The 9946-nt window shown below is 50.4% G+C and overlaps 1 protein-coding gene across 2 annotated transcripts; it reads left to right on the top strand.

The window, feature by feature from the left end:
- The first annotated feature begins 1316 nt into the window (after window positions 1-1316).
- Window positions 1317-9532, top strand: CHST12 (carbohydrate sulfotransferase 12). 2 transcript variants are annotated; one of them, XM_040079037.2, is made up of 2 exons: window positions 1317-1427; window positions 6739-9532. In XM_040079037.2, the coding sequence occupies exon 2, from the start codon at window positions 6834-6836 to the stop codon at window positions 8082-8084; it is 1251 nt and encodes a 416-aa protein (XP_039934971.1). In that variant the 5' UTR covers window positions 1317-1427; window positions 6739-6833; the 3' UTR covers window positions 8085-9532. The 2 variants fall into 2 exon arrangements, with proteins under 2 accessions (XP_039934971.1, XP_039934972.1); XM_040079038.2 differs by lacking the exon at window positions 1317-1427 and adding an exon at window positions 1549-1766.
- Window positions 9533-9946: the final 414 nt, after the last annotated feature.

Below are 9946 nucleotides of genomic sequence, written 5' to 3' on the forward strand. Positions count from 1 at the left end.
TATAAATGCCTTAAGCCCCTGAATTGGGGATGTAATCAATGCAAGGATGTGAGCGGGTGTAGCAAGTAGCCAATTTTCCTCAAGAAACAGAAAGCAGCAGGAAAAAGTGTGACAGGGAAGTGGAAGGTCAGGAACACGTGTCCCCGGAGCTGACTTTTTCAGATAAACAAAGATATAAAGAACGGACACACAGGTAAAATTAGCACAGAGTGTGTATAAGACAATCCTGTGCCAGCAGGTCCTGAGCCAGGACTGTATTTACAAGACCTCACTGACCTGCAAACAGTGCAGGACCAAAAACAGGGAAAATGAAGCTTTCCAAGAATATACATCTTTGCTAAATACCTTTGGGCTGAATCACCATGAAAAAGTTGCAGTGTTTGGTGCCTTTTCAAGTGAGCTGAATTGAGCCGAGTGCCTCAGTCTGAGGCTGCATCTCCCAAGGGGAAATTTGTGTGACAAAGAATTTGATAATTTTCCATGAATGTTATGAAGAGTACAGAGCCACGTGATGTGCAAACTTCCCTGCTTGTAAAATCTACATTTAATGTCTGTTAATTTATGTAAAAGCTGGGGCTTGAAATCTTGGAGGCGGGATCTGTAAATTATCACTTGTAGGTTTGATTATTGCTGGACGTGAGGCTGCTGCCCCTGTCTTGTGCAAAGTGGAACTTTTCAGTGCTGGGCTAATTTTTTTTTTGATTCAATTCTTACAAATCACAAACGACTAGAGAAGCAAAAGGAGCTTAAACTCTCCTGGGATTTTTCAGCAGCATTTTCTAGCCTTACTGTGTCCAGTTGTTTAGACTTTGTTCCTTATGACTGCTGGTCAGGGACATTAAATCCCCACACAGCGTTACGGTGCGGTGGCAGCCTGCAAGTAATTAAAAAGTGCGCTTTACATTAAATTTTTACAGAATCACTGAATTTTCAGGGTCGGGAGGGACCTCTGAGTAACACCTAGCCAAACTCCCTGCCACGGAGGGGTCAGCTAAAGCAGGTGACACAGGAACGCGTCCAGGTGGGTTTGGGCTATCTCCAGAGCGGGAGACTCCGCACCCTCCCCGGCCACCCTGTTCCCGTGCTCTGCCCATCTCCATGGGAAGCAGCGCTCCCACACGTCGAGGTGAATCTCGCGTTTTAGTCGATGGCCGTTTCTCCGCACGCCGAGAGGCCGTCAGGACCCCGCAGCCGCCCCACACGGCGCTCCCCTCAGGCGCGGGCGGGCGCGGGGCCGGGGCCGCCCCCTGGCGGGCGGAGCGGCGCCTGCGCGGCCCCGCGGGGACCCCCGCGCGCGGCGTCTCGCGAGAGGCGGCGCCGGGAGCGCGGCGGGAGGAGGAGGAGGAGGAGGAGGAGGAGAGGAAGAAGAAGAAGAAGAAGAAGAAGGGAAGGGGAAGAAGGCGAAGGCTGCGGTGCCCGGGCGGGAGGTGAGCGCGGGGCCGGGCAGGGCTCGGGGGTTGTCCGAGGAGCCGGGCGGGGCTCGCCGAGGCGGTGCCGCCCCGGGGCTGGACCAGCTCCCGGTTATGAGCGCGGCGTGCCCCCCGCCTGCCCCTCCGCTCTCGCCGGTGCCAGGTAGGGCTCGGCTCCGGCGGGACGCGGGGCCGGGGCTGCGGGGCTCTCTGCGGGGCAGCTCTCCTTCTCCACACACGCGGCACCTTCCCGGCTGGACGCTCCCCAGGGAGCTGGGTGGGGGTTTAGCCTGGATTAAAGGAGGACAGGGGGACCTCATCGCTCTCTACGGCCACCTGGAAGGATGTTGTAGACAGGTGGGTGTCGGTCTTTTTTTCCCAGGTAGCAAAAGATAGAGGAAGAGGAAACAGCCTCAAGCCGAGCCCGAACCACCAGAGAGGTGGTGGTGCCACCGTCCCTTGGAGGTAGATGTAGATGTGGCACTCGGGGTCACGGTTTGACAGCGTTAGGTTGATCGTGGGGCTCGATCCTACAGGTCTTTTCCAACCTTGACGATTCTGTGACTCCCTCCAGCCCCGCTGCTGGGCCTGGGGCCGGTGCAGCCCTGCCGGGCTTGGCAGCGACCCGGGGATGAGCGGCTCCGGGAGCGATCCCGGGATGCAGCCGCCTCCCGACGGCACAGCCCGGCTTCCAGCGCTGCTCCGCCCAAAAACGCTCTTCTTCCAGCCTCAGCTTCGCGTGCAAAACTTCACTGCAGGGCTCAGGCTGGAAACTGTGCCGGAACCAGGTGTTTGTAGGGTGACTACAGCCAGTGCGGCTGTCGGGGTTGACACACAAGGAATGTCCCCGGGTGCTGCTGGCCCAGGCTGCCTGAGGTGCTTCCTGCGATTGTGAAGCCAGGGATGGTGCGTGTGCTGGAAGTTTGTGATAAAAGTGATGCGTGAGCAGGATGTGCTGTGTTTTGGGGAGTTTCGTCCTGAAGTTTAAGAGATGGTGATAACTTCCAAGTACGGATATTTAAAAAAGAGGTGCAAATGCTGCCGAGCCTGTACAAACTTTTTGGCAGCAGTGGCGGGCAAGGTGCTGGCAAACTGTAGATTAGGATGTTCTTCTGCTGGTGTCTAACATATATGGGCTAAGTTGTGGTGCAGCATGCAAAGCAGCTCTGTTTTTTGCTTATGGTGTACATTTATACTCATGTAAGTATTGATGTCATTCGATGGGTTAAAACTTCCTTGCTCTGCAAAGGGTGCTAGACTTTTGGGAGGCTGGGCAGAAACAATGTGTTGAGTGATAGCCAAGTGCATGAAATTTGTTTGTTGGTGCAGTCTGCTTGCACTGGTGGGAGCTCGTTCTCCTGCACCTTTAGGAGATTAAATTGGTTCCACTTCTCTAGAGGTTGCTGATTCCCTGAGCATGATGTGTGTGTACCATGATATGTGAGTACAGAAGGCTGCATGGGTCCGGTGATCCCTGGGGAAGTGCCCCAAGAGAAAGTATCCATTTGAATTTGGTGGGAGTTTTATGTGTTTTTAAAAGTTCTTACCCTGCTTCTTTCTGTCTCCCTAAGCAGGCAAAATCCAAGTAAGCTGCCTGAAACCCTGAATCTTCTCATGTTAGATCAAGTGGGCACTGGAGGAATTGAGGTGGCGTTTAGTGCTGGGGAAACACAAAGCAAGAAGAGAGGGGATCTGCACCCAAAGCCTTTGGAGGCACATTTCTTTCAAGACCACTGCTGTTCATAGAGAGGCCTTATTGTTCCCTGTGTCTGGCACATGCCTTTCTGTAAGCTGATTTATTTTCTGTAGGCCTTACTGCTCCTGTAAGTGAGCGAGTGGTTTTCTCTTTTGCTGAGAGGCTGGAAGGGAAGACTGAAGAGACACAAATTACTTAAGCTCTTATCTAGCCTAAGAATAAACAGTTACAATCGGGCTGTGAAGTGGAAATAAAGTTTCCAAACGCACCAGGAGTTGTGTCTGCAATAGCTATTGCAATAACAGTGCTGGGGACGCGTCTCCCCTTTCCGGTGTTAAATGAGAGTTCGGGAAGTGGTTGGTTGACACAAGAGGGGATTTGGCATGTCATTGGATGATTGACCTCAGACCTCAGTGTCTTTCTCAGGCCTGGGATGGGAAGAAAATTTCTTGGTTCACGCCCAGGTCAGGTTCAGGTTGGAGATGGTCACAGGATGGCTGCTCAGGGGACCCTGTAGGATGATTATAGCGCTTGGTCCACTTTCCAGTTTGCCAGCACTGTGTCACAGAGGCAGCTTTGTGTGCACGTTCCTGTTGGCTGGTGACTTTGGGTTGAACTTGAATGTAAATTCCTGGCTCCTTCTGGAAGCTTTTCCTTTTGATTCTGGCGAGGGGAGGACAGAGGCACGTTCCCTCTAATGTGCACAGAGACCTCTAATTTGTGCTTTCAGTCTGGTGTCCTTTATGAAGTGCTCAGGAAGGGGATGGGTCGTAATCAATAGGGCAACTCCTGTTTTCTGCAGCGCTTTCCTTCTGAGGGGGAATTAAGCTGTCTTACTGCTCTTTTCCAGGGTTCCTCTCTGGCACTGGTAGAGTTAATGGAAGTGGAGTCTTTCTGATTCTGTGCTGCTTGCTGCTGTGTGTGTCTTGGAAAAGCGAAACTCTCTGGCAGGCCTGTGTGCAGTGTCCTGGAGAGCAGGCTGGAGCCCTTGGGGTGCACTTGGTAAAGCTGCATTGTGGGGTGGCTTTGGTGAAGATCCCTCTTTCCATTTGCCCCGGGAATGTGAGTGCCACACACAGCGTCCAGTCTGCCCCTGTCGCTGCTGCCAGGAGGGTGATCTGTCCATGCCTGGCTGGGACAGCTTTGCAGGAATGCTGGAGGCTGCTGTGCTGCCCAGGGCTGTGGAAGCTGCTGGGTTTGGGGGTAGAAGAGGATTCTCTGTGCAGCTTTCCAGGCTTGCTGCATTCCAGCCAGCCCAGAGGTCTCAAGCAGCGCTGGAAGCACAGTGTGCTGGGATTCTGTGCGCAGTGGGCACACTATTCATCCAGAATAGGAAGCAGTCCCTGCCCTAAGCAGCTGAACGGGATCAAAAGCAAGAGCAGATCTGGGCAAAACTCAAACCCAAGAGCATGCCAAGCAGGAGGCTTGGCAGTGTCCCTCCATTATCTTCTGCTGCTGGACTCAGTTGCTTGGTCTGAAGTGCTGACGCACATATGTAATTTGCCCCTTCTTTAGCTCTCTGCTGATCTCTCTGGGTGTTTCTGCTCAGATCTGCTCTATCCTCAGTCTTGACTAGCTAAACACGGAGAATTACTGCTGAGTAATACCTGCTTCTTGCTCTGCAGAGTGTAAAACGCTTTGTCTGCCGTTCCTCCAGCCCCTCTTAGCAGGCAGAATAAGAACCTGGCTTCAGGAAAGGGCACTTTTTGGTGTTGCAGTGCAAAGCCTTGTGTTAGGCTACAGCTCTGCTGGATTTCTGGCTCTCCCTACTTCCAAATTGTAAATAAATACAGCAGGGTGGAGAAACCATAAGCCTTTGGATATGTGTTTTCTGTCTTGGGACAAGCTGACCTAATACTTTGACATGTAACAGTATCTGGTATTGTTCCTCTTTGTTACTAAATTCTTGTCTGATGTTTGAAACCTGGACTTTGGTTGTTAAAACCCGTCACCGCTGAGACACAAACACAGCCTTTTTACCAAGTCATTCACTGCTAGGCTGCAGTGAGCTTCAGAGGTGCTGAGCACCTTTTCCCTGGGAATGACAGAGCTCAGCACTTCTGGACTCGAGTTCTTCTGCATCTCTGTGAAGGGTGGGGTTGATGCTGTTTAGGGTGGTGTGGATTGGCTGGGGAGCAACCTCTGTGTTTTGGGAAGAAGAGACACCCAGCCTTCATTAAAAAAAAAACAAAAAAAAAAAAACCCCAAAAAACAAAACCCAAAACTTTTCAGGGCTGCTTGCCCTGAAGTGGCTTTGTTTTCAAAGCTGGTGTTTGCAGAGTTTGTTCTGAAGTCATTGGAAAGATTTGGGATGTCTGTGGAAAGGACAGCTCTTGTTTTTTATCTGTAGGTGCTGCTATGTGTTTATAATCAGAGCCTGGACTGTGCTTGGAGAACATTGCAGTAACTATTTGTAGCTCCTCACTTTGCTGTGTTGTTCTTCCCTGGCTGTAGGCACTGTCTCCTTGCTGGCTTGGGGAGAGATCAAGGCTGGTTTGCCAGCCTGCCTCTGCATGGAGCCTTGGACAGAAAACATGCAGTAGGGTGGGGAGGTGGGTGGGATCTTGGGGGATCTTGCAGGAAGAAAGGGGCTGGGAATCATGGAAAGCATACAGCAGTGAAATGATGGGGCTGGTTGAAGCAAAAAACCCAAACCTGCTGTGCCCCTCACAAGAGATGATCTCAGCTGCCCCTTTAACAGTGATTTCTCTCCTGTCGTTGGTGATCAAGAGTTGTTAGTGTTGAGTGTGATAGAAATATAAATTACATTAAAGCAGGAAAAGAGGTCCTGACTCAACAGTGTCTGGGCACAAACACAGATTTAGCAGAGCATCCATAATCTCCTGAATCATTCAGTTAAAGGTAATCTCTCCTTTAGATTTTTATTGATGCATGGCTCTTCTCAGGACTGTATCCTTTTGTGGGAGGGTTGTAGGAGAACTGTGTAATCTTTGTTCCTGGAAAAATGAAATAGCTACCAAGAAAGATCATGGAGATAACACCTACTGGGTGTCTTCACACAGGGTAGATAAGATGGTGTGTTCAGGTCAGTGATGTTCTCTCAGCAGGGACTTGCTTTAGCCGCTGAGGCAGTGGCACCTTTAGCCCTGTGTTCATAATTCCAGTAAGGATCTTGTTTTCAGCACAGAGCACCTTCATACAGAGATGAGGCCACAGTGTGATACCAAAAGCTGAAATCATGGATTGAGGCTTCTTTCTTCTTGTGTGTTAGATAGTGTAAAAATCAAGGAGGTCTGAAAGGTAAATGGTTCTGCATACTTTCCGTGTATGGTTGTGTATTTTAATACTCTCAAACTTGCCTCTGTAGGCTCTAGGCCTGAAATCATATTTTACTCACTTTTTAAAATTTAATCAGAGCTTCTCTTGAAATCACCTGACTTCAGAAACTGGAGATTGACAAAAGCCATGATTGCTATGAAACTGATAAAATTGCAACACATTGTCTGCTTTTGGCCAGCCAGCTCTTTTGCACAGTCTCTATGGGTACCTCTGACTCTCGCAGCTCTCCCCACGTGGAAATGGGGATGGTCAGCCCCACGACCAGTTTTGATTGTGCCAGAACCAGAAGGATTAAGGGGTTCAACTAACTTTTCTTTCCTCATACCTTTCCAGGCTCCTGCTCTGCAGCACCATGCTGGACCCCAAGCCTCACTCTGCAAGCCAGAGGTGAATCCAGGTGAAAGCCAGCTACCACAGTAGGTGTCAGGATGACCAAAGCGCGGCTCCTCCGTCTGTCTGTGGTGCTGGTCTCCATCTTCATGATCCTCCTGATTATTGTGTACTGGGACAACGTGGGGACGGCTCACTTCTACCTGCACACATCCTTCTCCAGACCCCGCTCCCCGGGAGCCATCGCCGCGGGTGAGGACTGGGAAGCCTTGCCAGATGTCGATGAATTTTTGGCAAAGCTGCTCAGTTCGAGCCTGAAACAGAACAGCTCTATCCCCCGAAAGACAGAGCAGCTCCTCGTCCAGGGCTCCAACAAGCCTGTGCTAAGTAACTTGGAGGAGAACGTGCGCGGCTATGACTGGTCTACACACAAGGACAGGAACAGCTTGGACCAAGAGAAGCTGCAGGTGGAGAGGCAGAGAACGTTGCGGGAGTTTTGTGCCAATTCCAGCTTCACCTTCCCCACCAAGGAGCGCTCCTTCGATGACATTCCAAACTACGAGCTCAACCACCTGATCGTGGATGACCGCCACGGCGTCATCTACTGCTACGTGCCCAAGGTGGCCTGCACCAACTGGAAACGCGTGATGATCGTGCTAAGTGAGAGCCTGCTGGACCAGGGCGTTCCCTACCGGAACCCCCTGGATATCCCCCGGGAGCACGTCCACAACACCAGCACCCACCTGACGTTCAACAAATTCTGGCGCCGCTACGGGAAGTTCTCCCGGCACCTGATGAAGATCAAGCTGAAGAAGTACACCAAGTTCCTCTTTGTACGAGACCCCTTCGTCCGCCTCATCTCCGCCTTTCGCAGCAAGTTTGAGCTGGAGAACGAGGACTTCTACCGGCGTTTCGCCATCCCCATGCTAAAGCTGTACTCCAACCACACCAACCTTCCCACCTCCGTTAGCGAGGCCTTCGGGGCAGGCCTCAAAGTCTCCTTTTCTGACTTCATCCAGTACTTACTGGACCCCAGGACAGAGAAGATGGCCCCCTTCAATGAGCACTGGAGGCAGGTTTACCGTCTGTGCCACCCGTGCCAGATTGACTATGATTTCATCGGGAAGCTGGAGACGCTGGATGAGGATGCTGCTTATTTATTGCAGCTCCTCAAAGTGGACAGGCTGCTTCGCTTCCCACCCAGCTACAGGAACAGGACTGCCAGCAGCTGGGAAGATAACTGGTTTGCCAAAATCCCACTGGCTTGGAGGCAGCAGCTCTACAAGCTTTACGAAGCAGATTTTGTACTCTTTGGCTACCCCAAGCCAGAAAACTTGCTTAAAGACTGAACGTGATTGGGCAGTGGGTGTGGGAGGGAACATCTGAAATACCAAAAATGTTTAAATCCTCCTCATTTTTGCTCTTAACTCCCTTCCTGATGCAAGTTGGTACAATGAAATATATTTTTTCTACTGCTTCCCCTTCCATTTTTGCAATAATGCCAGAGTCCAGGGTATTCCAGCCAGCTGTGCATATGCAAAAAATGCCATTTTTGGGGGGTTGTCATTTGTTTTCTGTTTTTTAAAATGTCCCCATACTTTGCAATGGGTTGCTGCCCTTGGTCACTCTGCCAATCATGTCCTTCAGTAGCTTTTTATTAATACTTTTTAAAAATTAATATATTTAAGATATTTAAAACAAAGCGTGTTTCTTGGCAAAGGAGGGGAAGGAATTAAAAAAAAAAAAAAAGTAAAAGAGAACCTGAAGAAATGATGTACCTGCCTCTGTGTGTTGTCTCAGGGCTGCTGTTTCGGAGGTCCAAGGTTTGCAGTTGGATCTCCCTGGGGGCTGGGATGTTGATGGTGCCAGGTCTGCTTTGGTCACTCCAAGGCAGTGGGATGGGTGAGTGCCTGGCTCTGCCAAACAGGCCTGGAAGGACTCTGTGACTCACACTGCTCACAGGTGTGGAGTGTGACACCAGAGTCACAGGAAGGAAATGGCACTGGGGGCAGTGACAAGTCCTGTGGGGTGTTTTGGGGTGTGCAGGTGGCCAGCACAGCACCTCTGCACTGCCTGACCTTTTGGCCAAGCACTGTGGGACTCTGCTGTCCACAAAGCTGAGGTTCAGCCCCTGTACCTTGCTAGTGTGGAGCATTCCCGTGACTTGTCCCATTCCAGGAGGGTGCTGAAGTTCTTAGGGGTTGTGGCCAGTCAGGGTGGGCAGAGCGTGCTCGTGGATGGGCGAGCTGGCCAGGCCCTGGTGGTGTGCTGCTCCACGTCCTGGTCACTGCTGCATGCACTGCAGGTCCCTTGAGAACTGTGCTGTGTCTTCATCATCCCTGTGCACTCTTTAAGGGAAAGTGGCAGGGATGCAGATGCTTATCTCTGAGAGAAGAGAATCCAAAAGGTTTCCTTTAATAAGCAGATGTCAAGGTGAACTCAAAGGTTTTCTGTTTTCAGCATTCCAGCTAATGCTCGTGACACCACATCCTCATCCGCTGCCTTTCTGCTTATTCCAAATGGCTGATGCAGATTTGATCATCTGCCTTGCTGGGACCTGCTGCAGGAGTGATGGTTCCCACTGTGCTGGGAGCATGTGGGCTGCTTCCCAAAGGAAATTAAGTCTTTAGAGATTTTTTGTGTCTCATCAGCTGAATCCACTTCTCTTTCTCTCTCTGAATTGCTCTGCAAAAACTGTTTGCTTAGCAAATTAGGCAGGCAGCTCTTTCAGAGCTGAAATGTTTAATTATTTCCCTGGACTTTGGATGGTATTGGTGATTAAGGTCCAGGGTCAGGCCCTGGGAGACAGCTCTGTGTTTTGGGGAGACTTCTTTGTATTGGCCTTTGACTGAGTTTCCTTCCAAGGCCTTCAGCAGGCATGACTTTTCCTCTCTCTCTCTCACTTCCCCAATTTCTGCACAAGTACATCTAGGCACTTCATGCTTTTCCTAACAAATATGCTGTATCAAGCTTTTTAACCTGTAAATGAGAGGTAATTGCTGGTAGTTGGACTCAAAATAAAGGGCTTGTTTCTCTTTGTATTCACAACTCTCTCCCGTAATTTCTGCAGAGATATTTGCAGTTTAAATGAGCCTGAAGCCGTTGTCAGGGTCTTGGTGCTTTGCTCCTCATAGCTTGGGGAAAAAGGAAGTGCCTGTTTCTGAGTCATTATTTAAAACTAATAATAGAAAAGTGTTGATCTCTTCATTTT

This window comes from Hirundo rustica, chromosome 15 (assembly GCF_015227805.2).
Source record: "Hirundo rustica isolate bHirRus1 chromosome 15, bHirRus1.pri.v3, whole genome shotgun sequence".
In the NCBI taxonomy this organism is placed as follows: Eukaryota; Metazoa; Chordata; class Aves; order Passeriformes; family Hirundinidae; genus Hirundo; species Hirundo rustica.

What these genes read in the sequence shown, in the direction of transcription:
- CHST12 (XM_040079037.2), top strand. Translation starts at nt 6,834, where the DNA reads ATGACCAAAGCGCGGCTCCTCCGTCTGTCTGTGGTGCTGGTCTCCATC.